The 19,943-nt window shown below is 49.2% G+C and overlaps 6 protein-coding genes across 6 annotated transcripts; 4 read left to right on the forward strand and 2 right to left on the reverse strand.

Moving 5' to 3' along the window:
- Positions 1-557: 557 nt before the first annotated feature.
- On the forward strand, positions 558-7,647 carry GT037_010645 (uncharacterized protein; the record flags this gene model as incomplete). The annotated part of the gene is made up of 9 exons (XM_038935692.1): positions 558-584; positions 1,170-2,006; positions 2,277-2,311; positions 2,373-2,610; positions 2,669-2,780; positions 3,663-3,747; positions 3,797-6,016; positions 7,040-7,507; positions 7,575-7,647. 9 exons carry the CDS (start codon positions 558-560, stop codon positions 7,645-7,647), a joined length of 4,095 nt encoding a protein of 1,364 aa, XP_038781696.1.
- A 570-nt stretch (positions 7,648-8,217) lies between these two features.
- GT037_010646 (uncharacterized protein) lies at positions 8,218-8,694 on the reverse strand (the record flags this gene model as incomplete). The annotated part of the gene is made up of 1 exon (XM_038935693.1): positions 8,218-8,694. The coding sequence occupies one exon, from the start codon at positions 8,692-8,694 to the stop codon at positions 8,218-8,220; it is 477 nt and encodes a 158-aa protein (XP_038781697.1).
- Positions 8,695-9,158: 464 nt separating this feature from the next.
- Positions 9,159-10,184, forward strand: GT037_010647 (uncharacterized protein; the record flags this gene model as incomplete). Its single annotated transcript, XM_038935694.1, has 1 exon — positions 9,159-10,184. The coding sequence occupies one exon, from the start codon at positions 9,159-9,161 to the stop codon at positions 10,182-10,184; it is 1,026 nt and encodes a 341-aa protein (XP_038781698.1).
- A 789-nt stretch (positions 10,185-10,973) lies between these two features.
- GT037_010648 (uncharacterized protein) lies at positions 10,974-11,867 on the forward strand (the record flags this gene model as incomplete). The annotated part of the gene is made up of 2 exons (XM_038935695.1): positions 10,974-11,775; positions 11,824-11,867. The coding sequence occupies 2 exons, from the start codon at positions 10,974-10,976 to the stop codon at positions 11,865-11,867; spliced, it is 846 nt and encodes a 281-aa protein (XP_038781699.1).
- A 2,054-nt stretch (positions 11,868-13,921) lies between these two features.
- On the forward strand, positions 13,922-17,710 carry GT037_010649 (amino acid transporter; the record flags this gene model as incomplete). Its single annotated transcript, XM_038935696.1, has 13 exons — positions 13,922-14,086; positions 14,137-14,241; positions 14,296-14,520; positions 14,572-14,714; positions 14,768-15,016; positions 15,402-15,744; positions 15,794-15,864; positions 15,919-15,942; positions 15,995-16,084; positions 16,141-16,223; positions 16,291-16,691; positions 16,764-17,093; positions 17,153-17,710. The coding sequence occupies 13 exons, from the start codon at positions 13,922-13,924 to the stop codon at positions 17,708-17,710; spliced, it is 2,787 nt and encodes a 928-aa protein (XP_038781700.1).
- A 503-nt stretch (positions 17,711-18,213) lies between these two features.
- On the reverse strand, positions 18,214-19,866 carry GT037_010650 (uncharacterized protein; the record flags this gene model as incomplete). The annotated part of the gene is made up of 2 exons (XM_038935697.1): positions 18,214-18,352; positions 18,404-19,866. 2 exons carry the CDS (start codon positions 19,864-19,866, stop codon positions 18,214-18,216), a joined length of 1,602 nt encoding a protein of 533 aa, XP_038781701.1.
- Between the last annotated feature and the right edge of the window lie 77 nt (positions 19,867-19,943).

The raw sequence follows: 19,943 nt of genomic DNA on the forward strand, positions 1-19,943 counted from the left end.
AGTACTGATGTGCTCTCTGATATGGCTCAATATAGCACCCAGCGACTCTTTTTATACTGCGCAAGACCATGAACTAACTTGGCACGCGGCTTCGGAACCTCGTTACATCCTGAATGACCAAGCATACCTAGGTACTCACAGCTTTTGTAAGCAAATCGTAAGTAGTCATTGTTCTTAGCAAAAAATGCATCCGTCTTCTATGTACGAAGGAAAATACATCCGGCCTTACTAATACGTCTGTGCGCGGTAGTCTTCGGATGCAATTTGTATCCGTGGGCAAAGTCACATGTCGACAGCCTCCTCAGACGTTGTCTCAGATGCGTCCTGAGGCCGGAGCGCTTTCGGAGTGTTGTGGGAACAAAGAAGGGCTCGAGCGTATCTACCCTGGGATGGACTCATGCTCTAGTGAGATGCACTCCAAAACGTGATCGAGAGACGATTCCGATCACGTGCTTATGCTTTGTAAGCCCTAAGTTGCCAAACCACAAGATCATGTGCTCTCAGTCCAATCTTCTAAAGAGTTTCACAAATGCAAAGCAGTGGGAGCCTTTACAACCATGCTTGGTCGTAAACGAATTATCAACGTAAGTACTCCCCAACTCAAAAAGAGAAATCTTGAAAGTTAACGGGATCGTTCATCTACATCAGGCATGCCAGCAGTGCAAGGAGAGGAAAGGACGCTGCGACGGTGGTCAGCCTTGCTGTAGTTACTGCTTAAAGTATGAGAAACACTGTGTCTATACGGTACGGCGGCGACGGGGCCCTGGGAAGAGGTAAACGTGAACAGGAGTTGTACAAGCGGATGAGTCGCTTATCTTGTGCAGTAAGGTGTCAACCAAGTCCCTCATACAGCAGCACGACCAGGGCAGATACTCTTCGCAGTCAGAACCTGGACGTACTGTTGAAAGTGAACAATCAAGAGGCCACAAAGAGGTGCGTGACGACACGGCAACTCGGGACCCTAAGGAAGGTAAATCCATAGAAGAAAATCTAAATCAAACTGTATAAGACTGACCACACTGCTCAAAGGCCAAGCCATTCCAAGACGCAATAGTAGGGATGAATCAAACCGGAGTCCCTGCAGTATCAGTGAAACCGAAAGAATGTTACCTACAGCCGTCAAGCAATTTATAGCGTTTTCTGAAGATATCCGCACGACAGCAAGACAGATGCGAGCTCGCATACAGGCGAATCAGAGCTGCTTCGAGAGGAAAACATTCACATCCCTTCCTCCTGAAGATCATGCAGTGGAGTTGATAAGACCAGTCATTGAGGAAGTCCAGCTTCACGGGGTCTTCCTTACGACGGAAGATGTCCTGAAACAACTTGTCGAACAGTACCGTGCCGGCGTGGACGAGTGTTCCAGTAATCCAAGTCGATGGGCTACTCTTTGTTCGTTCCTGGCTATGTCTGCACATCACAGGACAGTCAGTGCGTCCGTCGTTGGAATGTCCTCAATAGCATGGGCATTCTTCAAGAACGCGTTTGCGATGTACGTCGAGCTCGCCATTGTTCAAAGGCCTCAGATCTCCACCTGCGAGGCGTTGCTCGCAATGACTTTGTTCATGCTGCGCACCGCTGATGCCTGCGTCACTGCACGACTGACAGCTACTGTCGCCCAGTCGGTATACATGCTTGGTCTGCACAAGTTTGAGCACTATATCGATCTGGAGGCCAATGTAGCAGAAAGACAGAGAATGATCTTCTGGGTAACATATGTTGTCAATGCTGATCTAGCACACAGGTATGGTACACCCTCATCACTAGACGTAGATAATTTCGACATTGCATTTCCCGGACACGTATATCATCATGTCTCAGACCATGTGGATCCCATAGAAGATCTCATACAGACTGAGCAGACCGTTTATCTCCGACGACGAGCTGTCCTTGCTGTAACGCAATTACGGATTCACAAAGTACTTCAACAAGCGCTCTCCGGGAATGCCAAGCGGATGCTTTCTCATATTGAAGATGCCATCACAGCAATCGACAAAGAACTTCAAGTATGGAAAAACTCTTTACCGATCAGCATCCAGCCAGGCTTTCGATCGCACGAATCGCCGCTCCTCGAAATGCCTATCGCTATGCTACACTACATCTATTTTAGCTGCATAACCAAAGTCAGCATGATAGTAGTACTGTTAGCCCATCCGGTGGTATCTAATCACGTTTCTGACGAACAACCGGCTGCTGAATTGAATACATGTCCTTCCAGTAGTCAGCTAGCTAGAGCCGCCTGTGTGATAGCAGCTCGGGAGATACTCCGCGTACAGCTCCGCTTGCAATGGCAGCCATTGACACATCTCTGGTATGTATTCTTTAGAATCCGCTAAATGACAATCTCATGTTCAGTGGCTAACGGCGTCAAGGCAAACACTATGCTTCCCACTCTCCGCAGTTCTGATCTTATTATCAGAAGTACTTGCACATACAGCGTCGGTTCAAGCGCGCACTGATGCTCAGCTCATTCACGACTTCGTCCAATATCTTGAGCGGCTCCAAAAAGAAGGAGGCGATGTTTGTGATCTTCTGGATGGCTGTAAGAAATTCTACCGTATTGCAATGAGAGCCGGCGAGCAAACAAATACCTTCGAACAAACAGCAGAAGTAAGCGATTCATCTATTCCCTTGCACAAGCAATGGCGATAAGCTGACTAGCTTGAAGATTCAATTATTGCGATCGAGATTTTCGCAAGTCGCAGACTGGTTACAGCTCGCGCAGGGACTGTTAAGCAACATGCCCGCACCCCACGACCAGGCACGCGAGATCTTTTCCGGTATTCTTGGACCAGCTACAGCGGACGAGACATACGGTGCTTTTGTTCCAGCGTTTATGAAATCTTGCACGCACAATTTCTCATTTGGCGTTTGAGCCGGGTCGCATTGCCTAAACAGAATCAATCCCTGCACTCTTCCTGTTGTCATCTGTATAGAAAATCGCTATGCCAATGCAGGTAAGACTGTGAACCATACACTCTTGTTGAACTTGATTGTATCCATATACTCGCATTCTTACGAGCTCACTCGTGCTACAGATTGAGGACCTTTGCTTCGGTACCTTTCAGCTATGAACTTTGGGTCGATGGCACATGGCTGCTAAGGACAGCTCGTGCGCTGACTACGGGTCCATCCCTTCTTAGTTAGCTCGGTACCTAGGTACATTTGCCAACAATCATGTTTCCGCCATAGCCGGAGCATTCACGCCTCCAGTACTGCGATAATAGTGCTAGATGGCTAGTCACGACATGCTGTCCCTGCGCTGAATGTGATATGCGACATGAGGGATATGTGTGACCACTAAAAGCCCTTCCGCCGAGCCCACACCCGCCCGTCGAAGCCTACCACGTTACTTGTGGGATTGGTATAGAGCATCATTTGGCGATCTGGTTGAACGGCAGCTTTTGACCCAGCGTAGGAGTGTCATCAAGTAAGAGAGTGATGACGGAGCTTCGGCACGTTCTGCGTAAGCTAAGCGTAATGTGGTTGCCTGCTACGCCAAGAAGCGGGACATGGTTGCGGAGCAGACGAGGCTAAGACTGGTGACACCGCCATCACAGCTGAATAGACAAGGCCTCGACGGGCAAAGTCCCTCGATCAATCCACCACCAAGCCAGGAACACTGGTTTACACCAGGAAGCGAAAGCCGCGACCTACATGAGGAGCGATCGTGGCCATGTCAGCTGCTGATGACTTCAATCAAACTGAGGCGACTTACGATATGCAGAACGGTGTGGAGAATGCCAAGTAAGGCTGCTCCACTTCTCTTGTAATGCGCCTATGTTGACGGACCCAGGCTATCGGACGAAGCACAAGTGATCGAAGAGATTGTTTTTAGAACTCCGGACGGCCCCCTATCAGATCATATCTACATCGATGAGCCCTACCAGGACTTCTCCAGTAAGAATCTGGATGCCTGGAAATTGAAGGCATACAACAAACCGGTCGATCAGAACAATAACTTGCTTCCAAATGGCTTGTGTCAGAGGTGCCATGAGATAGGCAGCAACGATCTCGAACAAATCAGGGCTTTGAGACTAGACAATTCGCAAACTGCAATTATCAAACTTGGAAAGGTTGATAACCGATGCAAAAGCTGCAAGTTATTTGCGCGTTGGAGACTCGATGATTCCATCATGGACCAGACGAGAGATTACTTTCTTGTAAGCCTGGGATCGGTCAATCTTGATCTACGTCCAGTACAGGGCCGGCTCTGTATCGTCACCGACGATCCGAAATCGTATACCTCTAGCTACCAGCGTCAACATCGGTGTCCCGTTCAACTTCTCATGCTGCCAATGGATACTGTCTCATTGTGTTCCCAGGATGGAATTTCACACCCAGCCTTCGGACAAGATGAATATGACAACATCTCACAGTGGCTGAAAACATGCATGGCCGACCACTCGGAAGAATGTCCCGAGACTAAGAAACGGACTGAATTCACAGTGTATTGTATTGATTGCGAGGATGAAAAGGTTGTTCCGATGCCCCATAACGCCAAGTACCTCGCTCTTAGCTACGTTTGGGGTGACACAAAGGCACCAGATAATGATGATTCTTTGTCCGATGCCCCTCCCATTATCAGGGACGCAATGATAGCTACACTACAATTGTGTTTCCGCTACCTGTGGGTCGATCGGTATTGTATCGATCAACACAGCACAACACAGAAGCACCAGCAGATTGTCAATATGGGCAAAATTTACGCTGGCGCCACGTTGACATTCATCGCTGCAGGAGACACAGACCACACACTCGGAATACCCGGAGTCTCTTCTTGTCAGTGCAATTCAGGCGAAGGATTTCAGTTGGGGCCATACTCCTTTGTGCGCTTCTTCAGCAATCCGGTCGATGAAATCCAGGGCTCCAAATGGGCTACCAGAGGATGGACGTATCAAGAGGCTGTCATGTCTGTCCGGAAACTGGTTTTCACGCCGAATGGTTTCTACATCCAGTGCAACATGCAACATTCGTTCGGGAGCACTCATCCTATCAATGGGCAGACAATCATTTCGAGTAGAAGAAACACTGATCAATTTTTCCAGCACAGAAGATGCCCGCCAAAGATTGCAACGACAGTGGCTTTTCCAGGTACCTCCATCAATGAGACAGTCATCCGTTCGAGAAGTATTCTCGACGCTTTCTTCGATCATATCTCCGTGTATATGCGCAGACAGCTTTCCTACGAGTCAGATCGTCTAAACGCCATTCAAGGCGTGTTGAATGAGTTCAGATCGCACGAAACACCGTTATTCCACATATTTGGTGTCCCATTTAATCCAGCTTCTGAATGGACGATAAATGCAACACTGTTTTGGCGTATGCAGAACCACAGTGTGCAGCGACGGGCCAACTTCCCTTCATGGTCATGGCTCGGATGGAATTATATTGACGAGCCACCTTATCCATTTGCTCTTCTGTATGGTTTTGAAGACTTGACCACCGCAGAAAGATTCTCACATGTTTTCTGTTATACTTATGGCCTCAACTCGTCGCTTGATGAGCACTCAGCAAGAATAAGCGTGGAGATCCTAGGTGATGGTTTGCTAAACGTCACGGAGGCACATCAGTCCGACATCGTACTTGACACGGCACTGCCTCTAGAAGCCAGGATCATGCCTCATCTTGTGATTCATGGTGTTATTCTCCCTTTGATCTTCGACCGAGACGAGGGAGACTACTGGCTGAATGTCGACGCTCCCAGTGGGCCTTTCCATAAAACGTCCTCATTTCCTTTCACGTTCAGAATGTGGTTGGATGTACCAGATGCTCAAGAACAAGATACGTCTCGTCGGAACCAAGTTAGAGAACTGGTTTTAGGACTTTTTGGTCTGGTCATACATACTCTGATACTCCGAGAGAACGAAAATGCTTGGACGAGAATTGGCATTGGGCAATACAGCTGGAGAGACTCAAAAACAAACAAAGTTGGATTGAGTGGCGGTATTAAAGTAGTTAAAGAGACGTATATGAAAGCGCTCAAGAGACATCAAAAGCGCACCATCCGACTTATGTAGGAAGCAATTACCAGGGTTTCGGATCCTGGAAACGCGAGTTGAGTCAAAAGTTTTGTCGACACAGGCATATACCATCTGATTACCTTTTTGCCTATCGTATGAGGCGATCCACAACCTCTGATTGTTGGTACTGGACCTGGCTTGTATCAAAGTAATGATACGCGGGGGATAGTTCACCTAGGCTTACGAAAGGTCACTTTGAGGTACAAAAAGAGGTAGGACAATTGATTGCTTGCGCTGCACCGTCAATAACGATTCTTATGTTGAACGTATTTGGTCCAAAAGGATTCTAATGTTACATCGAGTATACAAGCTAAGTCGAATTGACTACTGTTCTGAAATTGTTCAACAAGCGTTGTGAAGCAATATAATTACGCCCGAGGCGTCCTGCAAGAACACCAAAGGACGTGCGAAGAGGCTCCACTTGGGGTTGGTCCTTTGAATGTTTAGTAGCGTTGATTGGCCTGGTCGTACGGATGATCTCCATTTGAGGCCTTTTCCCGTTTTCCGACCCACAACTATGGACCTACTTGAAGTCAATGCCGCTTTGACGCACGTGCAGATGTCTTCGACATAAAAAAACACGTATGTTTTTATGTTCTGGAATTGTCGGTCTAGATTCTCTACGCAGGAGACTCCACCATGCCACAAGCAGTCATAGGACCAGTAGACGCCCGGCACGGCTTCATCACTCTATCTGTTTAACCTTCCGAGCATTTGTACCTGAAGCTACAACGCTCTCAGGGTCTCATCTCGCGTGGTTAATCATCATCCTTGTATCGCTAAAGGTTGAGTTCTCCTCTGAGGCATTGCAAAGCTTTGACCGCTGTCTACTATGCAGAACTTGGGATGTCACCTAGATACATCAGGTAAGCTGAACAAAGAGCATGCATGTGCATCTACTCTTAGACATGAATGAGATAAGTATAAAAGAGTGGACTGCAGCTGGTCAAGAGAGCACTCATCGCACCATCAATCGCTCCTCTACAGACTTGACTTGATACCTTTCAATATCACAGCTCTCCTTACTTCTACAAAATGAAGCATTTTACCACTGTTTTTGCCCTCGCTGCTGCAGTAGCAGCTATCGATATCCAAGGACACATCGAGTCACACTGTGGTGGTGGCAACAGGGTCACGTTCACCAACGTGAACCCCGACCGATGCTACGCTACCGGTGGTGTATCATGGGCTTACTCGTTCCGTGCCATTCCCACAAACTGGAGACTGAGTACCAGGTCGCACGGAGGAGGTAACTGTGGGCCTATAATCCATGTGTTCGACTCGAACGGCAGGGATTTGGTCTGCCATGGTGGGGAAGTCAACAACGTGGAGTACACGGGAGCTGGTTATAGTTTCATCAATAAGAGGAGGTCGGTTGACGTCGCTTCTGATAGCCAGGACTGTATCAAGCCAGACCTTTTGGAGATTGAAGGCGGTTCAACATACAACCTTCTGGACCTCGAAGACGAGACATATAAGGCCATGTAAGAGAACCTCTAACCACGAAACATGATGCTAGATATATTATACTGACAATATGGCCATGTATAGGCTCGCGTATGCTTCGAACGGCACAACTGCCTCGGATATGCCAAGCGCATTCGATGAGTACATCGTACAGTAAGGTCACTCACTAGGACCTGAGAGACATCACTTCAGCAGGCGTCATTGCATCGAACGCTTTAGATGTCCGTCCGTATCGAATATATCATTCTAAATCTTTTACGATGAATCGAATAGCATGTAATCTCTACATACTCACTTCATGGCGATGGATCTCCCAATTTTGCTCAAGAAATCGATGATCTCGTGATGACATCTGAAACCCGGTCTGCCTCTCTCCCTTTTGTTTCGAAGTCCGCAGGATTTTAGCCGATCCTCAAGTGATTTGAGTTGAAGGCTTGAGTCGTGACGACTGTAATCTTGACGTTCTGCAATGATCGGTCGAAGAAACACTTTCTAGCAACACCTCTTAACAGGATGGATCTCTAAGAAATTATGGAGAATTGTAGAGGCATCGCTGTGGGAATGGGTGCAAATCATGCGGTTGACGCCAAAATCGGCAATCTAGATTGACACATGCTCCCCACAATGGTGCTACAGAGATGCGAGCATCAAATACTATAGCAGTTGTTTTCTTTTGTGGTTGCGCAAATTCCTATGCAATCTACAGCACGTTCCTTACGTAGGAACGTCACCGCTTCACTCGCTTCTCCTTGATATTGCTACCAAAGACGTTCAGCTGTGCTCGGCTTCCCGTCTCTACAGGTCTTATATCGGGATCTTTGCTCTTCTCTTTAGCCTCTCGTCTCGCTTTGCGGTCACGCCACCGCTCGCGCCAGGACATAGTTTTCAGGCGCTCATCTTCTTCGCGCTGTTCGGCTGTGACCGGCGCGCATACCGCGTTGATTCTGGTCGCGATCACTTCGTCGTTCGCTGCTTTCGGCTTCGGTGTTTTGGTCTCCCAAAATGGCGGTGGCAGATTCTTGATGTAGTCGCTATAAGATTCTTTGGCTGCTTGCGACTCTTGAGTTGTTTGTCGATTGGGGGGCGTTGTTGGAGTTGGATCTACTAGGGTTGCAAGGCTCGCGTCATTGCGGGGGTCTGAGCGGGCGACTGGGCTGTCTTGTTTGGGGTCGCCAGTCGCATTGAAGGTATTTTCAGAGGTCATGTTGGAAGTGTTGACAAAGATTGCGGTTAGTGAGAGTTTTGAGCGACTGCATTTGAGTACGTGGGGTTGTCAGGCGTGCCACTATTTTTGAAGGAAGCTTGGTGCGGGGCTCTATTGCGTAGATTTCTGGGAAAGAACTTGATGTCCATGTCAGCAGTCCTCTTGATCGCGTTTGCGATCCTACCATAAGAAGGCTGATGCACAGCCACAAGCTGCTGACCACCACAATCCTCCAAGGTCATGACATAAGCTTCCATACCAGTCTATCGTACGTGTGGATCTTGATTGGTGCTGGGCATCGTGGTGCCAGCTACTGACCAGGGTTGCATCGTGCTGACGGCTTAACGCCCTGAAGAGGAGATCAGCTGCACTCCTCGATGCCCAGTATATTGAGGAGCCACGCCCCATCGTTATTTGTATGAGAGTGCTTTCGTTTGACAGTAATACACACAGCCCTCGTCGCAATGACCGCCAGTCGTGATGCCAAGTATCAGACGCATTTCGACTCCAAGCAAAAGCCACGACCCATCTTCACGTCACTGAATGGTGACAACTCATGGCTCCTGTCCTTTCCTCGACCTTTTGCGGAGCGCCAAAGTACAGGCAAGGCATACTTCCATATCGTGCACGACCCTTGGCTCAATGGCCCTGAAGTTCAAGTGTCGTCATGGATAGTCTTTCTTGCTCTATCGTCCCCACCCGCCGTCAGCAATGGCGCAGGCGTTGAACAACTTGTGCTTGAAATTGAGTCTGCAGCGGCCGAAGCAGGCATTGTCGCGTCTTCCACAATTCAGACGGCCGACGGCAAATCTCCAGTGGATGCCATATTCGTAAACTTGAATTATGGAGATCACCTCCACACACCCACGCTCTTAACCTTCCGTTCTTCAGTTCCCGTCTTTACCACCCCAGAAGGAGCACTCATCATCAAAAAACTCAATCACTTCGAGACCATCACTACCTTCAAAGATCTCGAGCAAGACACGTTCACCGGCGACTGGATGACCTTGCACCCAAGTTCCATCCTCCCCTCCTACCTAACAAGTTTTCGCATCAAAGGACATCACGAACTCAATTTTCTCAGTGCTTTGATCTGGACCCCCGAACCGGGCACGCATGAAGCAGTTCTCTATTCGCCGCACAGCCTGCACATTTCCACGCCAGCTCTGCAGACGTTTCTGCACCACTCTACCCCTAGCTTCTCTACTCTTGCGATGCTGCACGGGCTCAAGGAGAGCTGGACTTGGAACTGGCAAACTACCTTCGGGGTGGCGAGTGGACTGCAGTTGTATAGGGAGAGTAGAGCGAAGTATTGGATTAGTACACATGATGATCGGCTGAGTTATGGAGGCTTGGTGTGGTGGTTTGCTAACGATATCTTTAGGACGTTGGAGTGGGGGTTAGGGCAGGAGAAAAGAGGAGAAGGGGAAGTAATGAAGGAAGTTAAGGTTGAGGAAGTGCAGAATGGGGAATGTTTTGTGTTGGTGTAAAGGTTGGTAGCCAGTTTGAGACCGCTTTCCTTGCCACTCTTCGCATCTGACATGGGCCTATATATTACCTATCCTAATACACCATGGCCCAGGTTGTCGAGCCCTGAATCTTCCCATCCAGGTGGTCGTGCATCTCGCTCCAAAGACACGTATATGCAACGCGAATCAAGTGACAATTTTCTCCTGTTGTAATTTAATATAGCGCCACACCCCAATCTACGCCCTTAGGTTAGGCGTGAACCCCTATAATATCGCATGCTTCTAGTGAATCAGTGCCGTACGCAGAATCTCACTTCTCACAGCTACTCCATCGTCTATATCCACTGGCCAAAAGCCAATTCATATCTCCTGCCGATTGTTAAACGAATCAATGGTATGCGAAGCCGATTCTGGTCTGTGTACAGCCTAGGAGACGGGGGTGGCGGAGTAAAGGCCAAGGCCAAAGTCAGCCGCGGCTGAGAGCCACAACCGGTACTTAAGTGCGGCATGATGGCTATCCCAAACTCGAAATTTCACCAAATATTAAATATGGGCTGGTTTACTAAGTCCAAGAAAAGCTCGGATGTGTCGCAAGCTCCTCACCACGAGACGCCATGGTCAACTTTCGCAGGATGGACAGCAAGCCATGGAGTGAATCCCCCTCTCTTGCGTATATACCAAGCCAGTCTGAGTCCTCAAAACTCTGAATCGCAGCCGGAACCTCATTACGAATATCAAGCCCCAAATCTGAACACGATCGATGAGGCGACTGCCTCACCCATAGAGCAGGATAACAGAGGGGATGGAGATATGCAAGTCATTGAACCTCCTATCGAGAGACCAAGCACTTCGAGGGATACCTTAACCGATTTGGATCAGAGTCCAGCCGAGTCAAGATCTACACTGCCTGCCGGCTTAGAGTCGACGGCGGAACAAACCAGTTTATCGCACCATCCAACCAGCACTAGTGTATTGATTCAGCCTTCTGTTCTCCCTCCGACTCAAACGGTGACTTCCCCAACAGTTGATAGTTTAAGCAAGCCAACATGCTCTTTAAATCTCATGTGCTATAGGTCCGGTAGCCAGGGCTGTATACGACGCCAGATCCAGGTTGCTAGTCTAGCCAGATTGACTGCGTCTACACTCGATGTGTCCGAAAAACCTTGGAAGGAAAACGCGAGTATGATTCTTAACGATCGACAGTTCTTCCATGCCCTCCATCAGGAGTATGAACAACACATTCGCGGCTTCTGGCGACGCTACCTGTCACTCAAAACGCTGAGGCGGATTCGAGTTCTATCATATACACCTACTACCCGCCCGGAAGTTGTGCCAATGCACGACTTCACTCTACAAGAGGTCTTCTATGCGTATCAACATCCGAAAAGTATCGAAACAGAATCGGAGTGGATTGACTGGGTATTTCGTCTACGTCAGGCCGACCGACGTCATGCTCTGGAGTTCGTTGAAGATTGGAGCGGCTTTCGCATCGGGATCGTTGGGTCAGTGCCGTGGGTAGTAGCGACTTTAGTCGGCGTTACATGGACGGCGAGAGGCGGTGACGCACAGACGGCGTTTACAGTCGCTGCATTTATACTGACTGTTGGGACTTGTGAGTTGAATTGGTCACTACAATAACCCATCCACTGACACATGTAAGCTTTGCTGGCGCTTCTCGCTATCGTCAGCAAAATTGAGTCGTGAAACACGTTACCGGGATCTATCGTCCCTTACTCGGGGTCTCGCAGGTACGCAAAACAATACTTACGACAAGGTACTCACTGAACCCATCCACTCTATCTGGTTTGAGAGTCGAATCCTCTAGCGGCGACACTTGCGAGTGAGAAAACACGCCATTGGTTCGCTGTATGATACGCGAACAGGCAAACATGCAGTGGGGCTAGTGTTTCGCTTCGCGCAACCTATATCGTCGTTGGGAAGAATTACTATACGGGACGTGACCCGCTGTAGGCACCAACAAATATGGCGAAGAATGCCATCATGAAAGAATTGAGATTCGCGCTTGTCGATGATGAGCATTAGAACCAGTAACCATGAAAGTCATAAAGATGCGCGATCCGAATCTCGCTCAGCGCTCCACCGAATTATCTGTATTGAATGCTCGAAGTCTTTCTTAAGGATACGAGTCGGATGAGATCGGGTGGGAGAAGAGTAGACCGTCGAATTACATCGCGATTGTCGACCCCTTGACGGTTTTGCAGGCTTTTCCGGATGTTAGTCTTTGGACCAACAACTCAACGTTGCAGCGCAATTAGGAGAACTGTCCAAAAACTTCCTTCTTTCATCCTTTGACGGCAACGTACGGCAGGTGGGGAGGATTCGCGGTGCTAGGCCGAGGTAGGGCTCGTGGTCTTCGGGCGACCTCTTTACTGGGTACTTTCTAGTAAGATATATTTGTATGAGAAGTCCGTTGCTCGTTATCGGCAGGTTCCTTTTGCGGTACACCAGTGAATCGATGAGCGATGGATTCATCATCCAGGCGGGACGGGGTCCAGATGAAATTCCTCGGTCCAGAGCTTGTTATCGCGTAGCTCGCAGCCTGCAGGATTTACCCGCCACATTCGGAAATACCGTTATGTATCTAAGATTTCGCCCGTTGCTGGGATGTGCCGCTGCGTTAGTCCGGATAACATCTTCTTGCGTAGTGTGATGGTTGGTAGTGCTCCGCGCAAGTCAAACAAGGAGACACACCATCGCTGAGGCCTAGCTTCATCTGGCGGCTTGGCGCGATGTCATCCTGAATCCTCCTATCGAGAGTTCGTGTCACCAGTTCCAACACGTTCTCTGCGACAATTGACTAGAAATTCGTCTATTTTTCATCGAGGATACTACAACGGGAAGCTTTCTTCATGTTTCGGGGACTCCGCTTGTGGATAAAGTCGCATGCTGTTCCGTCCAACCGCAGGCCAATCAGCTGCGCCGTCAGGCATACTGCTACAATTTCCTGACCCTCCACTTCACGAAAGGAAGACCATCGTTTTCCGCAAGCGAGCATCACGCCATCGCGCTATATGCCAATGGAGGTATCCGTCCGACTAAGCGACGATGAAGAGCTAACTCCAACGATGCGGACCGCTCCCGGCACTGTTTTAGTAAGGTGATCGGGTTCCCGCTTCGCCTGAGGACCTAATACTGTGTGCATGCCCTCTAGATTGCGTCCCGAAAAGCTGGAAAATTTGCTGTCTTACCTGCCAACTGGGGCAAGGATACGTTCAACAAACGCGCGGCTCAAATCACCTCGGGATCAGTCGAGGTCTTCGTCGACAACAACCTCGGAAACACGTGCCTGTGTTCGTGCATCTACTTGACACCGCTTGCATCGCGCAAAGTCTACCACGATGAGGAGTGTCATGCGTGAACTTGCTAGAACGTTTCGCAAGAAAGCTTAAGCTGCGTAAGCATTCTTTTCGTTTATTCTCGTCGAAACTCACAAGGTCTCGAGGGCGGCAGAAGGTAATGAACGGCTCCTTTAGCCGGCATGCCAGCCGCTTTTGTGCCCAACGCGACAGCTTCACTATAGTTATCTGGCGTTGGCGCTGTTGCGCAGCTGCAGGTGGCACCGCGTCGTTGTACTACTCTTGACGAAGAGAGCCGTGTCGGCGGGTCCGTACCTGATACACTCACCCTGCTTTTGGCTACCCGCGTCGCTCACCCCACAAACCATACAACATGGTCATTTTCGCGATAGTCGTAGATCGGTCTCCGCTCAACAGCCATCATAGCGCATGTCTACGACGATGAATCAAGTCATTATATCGGACTTGAATCGGACGCCCATCGTTCAGATCCTCACTTGGTTCACTCTTGTTACCAGTCTGTTGGCATTCTTCACGCACGCCGGTATCAAGTTCTATGTGTTCCGGAGCCTCACGATCGAGTCATGGCTCGTTCTTGCAGCCTTGGTAAGTTCAACACCAGGATGCTGCGAGCGTTGACTAACGGAGTTGACCAGGTATTCTGCGTCGCACAGTCGATCGCAGTGTCACTGCAAGCTCACTACGGCTTTGGCACACCGATTGCGACATTGGACGGATATCAGATTGAGTCGAACCTGAAAGTAATTTCCCACCTCCGCTCGAGTATCTGGTCGGAAATGCTGATATGAGTGTAGTGTGAATACGCTGCGATGATCCTCTTCATCGTCTCCCTTGGCTTCTCGAAGCTTGCTGTCGTAGCATTCGTCCATCAATTGACGCCCTCCGAACTTCATCGTAGAATCAACTTTGGCGTCCTGGCTGTGATAACCCTGTGGCTGGTGTGTTCCGTGTTAGTCGCAGCGTTCGAATGCCGGCTACCACGGCCATGGGACAGGACATTGGATCGATGCATCGACCGTGTTAGTAAACTGCACAGATGCTGATCCGGCCTTGTGACTGACTATGGATAGTTGACCTGGTGGAATATCGTTTCCTGTTTCAACATCGTAACGGAGATCGCGATCGTGGCACTGGAACTGGTCATAACAGCACAACTTCAGATACGACGACAACGGAAGGCGGCGGTCATGACTTTATTCTCATGTCGACTGCTGTAAGTTCGAAGTTTCGAACGCACTCCAGTCAGTACTGACAATCTCTTCGTAGCGTTCTCGTTGCTGCTGCGATCCAGCTTGGCTTCTTCAACCGCGAAAGCACCGATGCTGCCCTGAAGGACGATCTGACACTCGGTTATTGGCGATCAACCATCTGCAACCAGATTGTACAATGTATTGCCATTGTGACAACATGCCTTCCATACACCAAATTGTTTATGGAGGGTTTCGAATCGGGGCTGATGCGTTTGGACGACTTACGTCGTCGAGGGGAGCATACCTCTAAAGACGACAGCAAAGGGTACCAGCTCATGGACATATCACGATCAGGGCGCTCAGAGCAGTCTACCCGTTCTCAGGGCGGGCCCGATAGAAGCATCAAGGTATCGAAGAGTTGGGCAGTGCAAGTAGACCCCGTAGCCCGCATGCCGGCTACAACAACACCGCAGTGAAAACCATAGCACTACAGTGTGAATATATCCATAGTAGACGAACTTTCAAAATGTACATACCAACACATGCAAAAATTTGGCGTTCATTGCAGCGAGCGCGCACCCCTGCTATACCCTCGTTTCGCCTTGCATGTGGCACGGCACGTATGCCGCAGCATATGCGCCTAGTTTTCTTTGAGTAGGTGGTCCGGACCGGGACACGGTGGTGTGATTTTATTGGTTTGCGGGATATAGGGTAACGGTAAGGATTTTGTACGAGGATCAACAAGTCCATCTCGGCTGGAATGTTGTGCATAAGCCGCTTTTCATCTATGCAGCTGCTGTAGTACTTGTTCCTACGGCAATTCGCTTCTTACTTTATTCTTTTGCGCTCATCTCTCTTTCCCTTTCGTCGTCTATCCGTATCACAGGTCCCTTGATTGTTTTTCTTCTCGGTTTCCCTTGTCGCGTTGGTGATACAATGGCGTCGTCTACGACGAAGAGTGGCGATGTCGAGCTGATCGTCACGCCGACTCAGTCTACCAACAAGACTGACGACCTTGCGCTGGCGAGACTGGGAAAGAAAGCTGTACTAAAGGTATATATCTTCTCTACAGCTTTCGCTTACATCACTAACGGCATTGCAGCGCCGGTTTGGTTTCCTATCCATCCTAGGATTCAGCTGTACCGTTTTGATCACCTGGGAAGGATCTCTTGTGTTAGTTGTACAATACCCCAGTACTACATTGACACGTAGCTAACAAGGTCTAAGGCTGTTCCTGGTCGGTTTCCAAAAGTGAGTAATGGTACGACGTACTGACGAAGAGACTGTATGCTGAAAGAAGAAGTGGTGGGCCGGCTGGTGTCATCTATGGCTACCTTACCGTTTGGGTAGGCACTGTATCCGTCTTTATGGTTCTCAGCGAGCTTGTCTCAATGTGAGTGGAAATAAAAGCCCGGTATGACAAAGGCCAATTGCTAAGAATGAACCAAGGGCGCCTACATCTGGTGGTCAGTACCATTGGGTGTCTATGCTTGCTCCTCCAAGCTCCGCGAGACTGCTTAGCTACATCTCAGGTACGGCAATTTTCTTCCAAATTTCAAACTCCATGATTTGATCGTTTGTTAACACACTTTTGTATAGGTTGGCTCACACTATGCGGCTGGCTAGCTTCTCTTGGCTCCGGCGCCTTCCTGACCGGCGGTCTCATCCAAGGTCTCCTCATGCTCTGCCAACCTGACACCTACGTCCCGCAAAATTGGCACGTTACCCTCCTCTACTGGGCCATCATCGCCTTCTGCGTCTTCATCAATATCGCTGCCGGATGGCTACTGCCCAAATTCGAAGGCGCGCTACTGGTCTTGCATATCCTGGGTTTCTTCGCCATCTTGATCCCTCTTCTAGTGCTAGGACCGCAGGGCAATGCTAAAGAGATCTTCACAACGTTCGTCAACATGGGTGGCTGGCAAAGCCAGGGATTGAGCTTTTGTGTTGGGATCATGGGGAGTGTATTTGCCTTTGTTGGTGGTGACGGGCCAATTCATGTGAGTATGCTCATAAAAGAGACGAATGCATGCCACTACAATTCGCAGCAAAGCACTAACTTGCTGTTATAGTTGTCCGAAGAAATCCACAATGCACAGGTTGTGGTGCCTCGCTCCATCATGACCGGCATTGCAATCAACGGCTCTCTCGGTTTCGCCATGATCCTCACCGTGCTTCTCCGTATGGGCAACCTCGACGAAGTGCTCGGTGAGAATCCTGCTTTCCCCTTCATGGCCATATTCCATCGCGCTGTGCAATCGCGATCTGGTGCTGCAGTCATGGCATCGATCGTCATGGTCCTTACCATCAGCGCGAACGTGGGCTTCTCCGCGTCAACATCAAGGATATGCTGGGCCTTTGCTAGAGACAGAGGACTACCTGGATGGAGAACTTTGAGCAAGGTATGTATACAGCCCCTCTATTCATACGAGTGGAAAGAAGCAGTGTTAACTCCAACCAGGTCAGCGATCGTACATCCATCCCCGTCTACGCCGTAGCCTTCACAAGCTTCATCGCCTGCCTACTCGCCCTTGTAAACATCGGATCAACCATCGCCTTCAACGGCGTAATCTCCGTCGCTATCGCCGGTCTCTTTTCTTCTTACCTGCTCACATCATCCCTTCTCCTTTATCGCCGCTGCACCGGTGCCATTCTCACCCCCAGCGAAGCTTTCGACACGGACACAACATTTTCATCCACCACCAGGGACGGAATGTCACGCACCGTCTGGGGCCCTTGGCGCCTTCCCGGTGCCATCGGCATCGCGAACAATGTCTTTGCTTGTGCGTATCTTAGTTTCGTCTTCTTTTTTAGCTTTTGGCCGAGCTTTGCTGCTGTTACGCCTGCGAATATGAACTGGGCTGTTTTGGTCACGAGTGCCATCGCTGGGATCAGTGCGATTTATTATGCGGTTTGGGCGAGGAAGACGTATAATGGACCTGTTATTGAGATTGACGAGCGGGATCTTAGTGGTAGGGTTAGTGTGATTGAGCAGAGGCATGAGTTGGGTAGTACCTAGAGTATGGGTGGGTGTTTGAATTGCTCGAGTGTAAAGGACTGGTGTTTAGTATATTGCGAATACCGCTTGTAGCCAGTATGATTGTGCATAGAAATAATTCTTCTCGTCCTGGATACAAAAGCGTACTGATCAATCAAGCAGCGTGATGATGACGATGGTGGTGGTGGTGGTGGTGGTGTGGTGAGCGTAAATAATTCGTCGTCTATGGGTTATCGTTGTATCATGGCATGAGATAGGATGTAGCACGGTATCGCTTCACGGTATTACGTACATAGCGACGCTGCTTCTCTCGTGAATTTACGTGATCCATAAGCATCAAAAATCCAAGGCTTTCATTGATTTGATGGACGTGCTGACTAGAAGACGCGGGCACAACGCTGCCTCGCGGTAGAAATATATTGCCAAACACTTGGCTTCACCCAATGCAGCTGTATATGAATCCAGGGCTTCTTCCCGAGTATGAGAATATCATCTGCGCCCTGGTACTACTCTATTCACTCGTCTTACATTGTTAAACGACGTCTTGTGTTTGTCTCGGTCCGGTCGATGTCAAACTGGGGCGGTGGATGCACAACTTCTCTCCCCTGTTGCCCTCTATATTCCTCTCGTACCTGCCTCACGAACTCGTGCCATGCCATCACTCTGCCAAGCGTTAGCAAGAGGACAATGATAGTAAGTAGGGCTATTACTCACGGATCGTATATATGTTTGATGTGCTCCATAAGATACGCTTTTTGGAATCCATTTATCTCGAAACGTGAGTCGGTCAAACAAAACTCGATGGCTCTTGCCAGAACAATCGACTTGGATGCTGATAAGATATCACTTGCCAATCGTTTCGGTTGAACCTCTTTCCAAGTCCCGCTCTCGTCTCGCTGTTCAAATCTCGTGCCAGTGTCATGATTGGTCAATCGTAATGGCCTTGCGAGGATGATTTGGGCGATAGTGATGCCTAGATTCTGCAGCCGTTGCGCGACGTGTTCGTGAGTTTGTCCCGGTGTACACTCTCCTACAAGCATCATACAATGGTTTGTTTTCTGGCTGCTTTCCATGTGCAGACCAAAGCAGCATAAACTCTCGAACCATTTCGTTTCCCACAGGAGAAGAGCCCAGTTGACTATACCACGGACATGGTCTGTGACACCTGCTTTCCAGCTCTGAGTAGTAAAGTAATGGGGTTGTTCTATTAGTAGACTGCCAATCGAACCTGCTCTTCCTATTGATGTATCCTGTCTGGTGCAAGTGGTGTTTGTGAGATTACTATGTCCAGGAATGTTTGTTCGGTTTGTTGTTGGAAGCATTGGCCTGATTTTGCCACGAAAGTCATGAGTTTCCTCGTTGTCCTTCTTGTAGCATGTCTTGAGTTCCCATATATCTCGAGCCGGTGTTGTCTCATGACGGAAACGTAATTCGAGATTGATATCCACCAAGAATTCCCATACAGCGACGCTTTCAAGATGCTCCGGAGGGCGAAGTCCCAATACCCAATCTCCCGTGCAAGGCCCTGCGATACATTCCTGACGTAAGCTTTCGACCGACTGCGTAAGCGTTGACATGAAATGTTCCGCTTCCGTTGCTTCCTTGTTTCGTATATAGGCTGAGCCTTCGGCCCAGTTCGCGCCTGTACGTGCTCGCAATGTCATTTCCGAACTCTTCTCTATATCCTCAATAGCCTTTTCAAGTCTTGTGAGCCAACTCTCCATAAGTCCCTTTTTGAATAGAGAATGCATTGCACGTTTGGTGATAGTGCTGCTTCCACCTTTCCGCCACTTGGCCCATCTTTCTTGCATTGGTCTTATCACTCCCCGAAGTCTTCCCATTCCGCGGTTGCTATTTGCGACAGAGGGATTCTGTCCTTCCGCAGCTTCTTTTTCGGCTTCCTCCAATCGGCGTTGGATTTCGCTTGTTAGAGCTCTGATATCCTGAAGCCCTGGCACGACTTTAGCACCAGTAGCTTGGTCGATCGGGAGATTCTTCGACCACTTCATGTCCCATTCTCTCAAACTTGCTTGACATAGTGCATACCTACGAGCATAATCCAAGCATTGGTTCTCGTAGTTCAAGTACGCGTCGGCAGCATTCGCAATGTCCCTTATGCCACTAGAGAGCATGCCCAGACATGCCAAACAGGCGCCCAGGATCGCCAAAGGATCCATCAAGGGTTGAGTCCTTTCGAAGTAACGGATGATAGAAAAATATGACTTGTGTAGCTCTGTGTGGTGCGAGGCAATCA

This window comes from Alternaria burnsii (genome assembly GCF_013036055.1).
Source record: "Alternaria burnsii strain CBS107.38 chromosome Unknown 717, whole genome shotgun sequence".
NCBI classification, from domain to species: domain Eukaryota; kingdom Fungi; phylum Ascomycota; class Dothideomycetes; order Pleosporales; family Pleosporaceae; genus Alternaria; species Alternaria burnsii.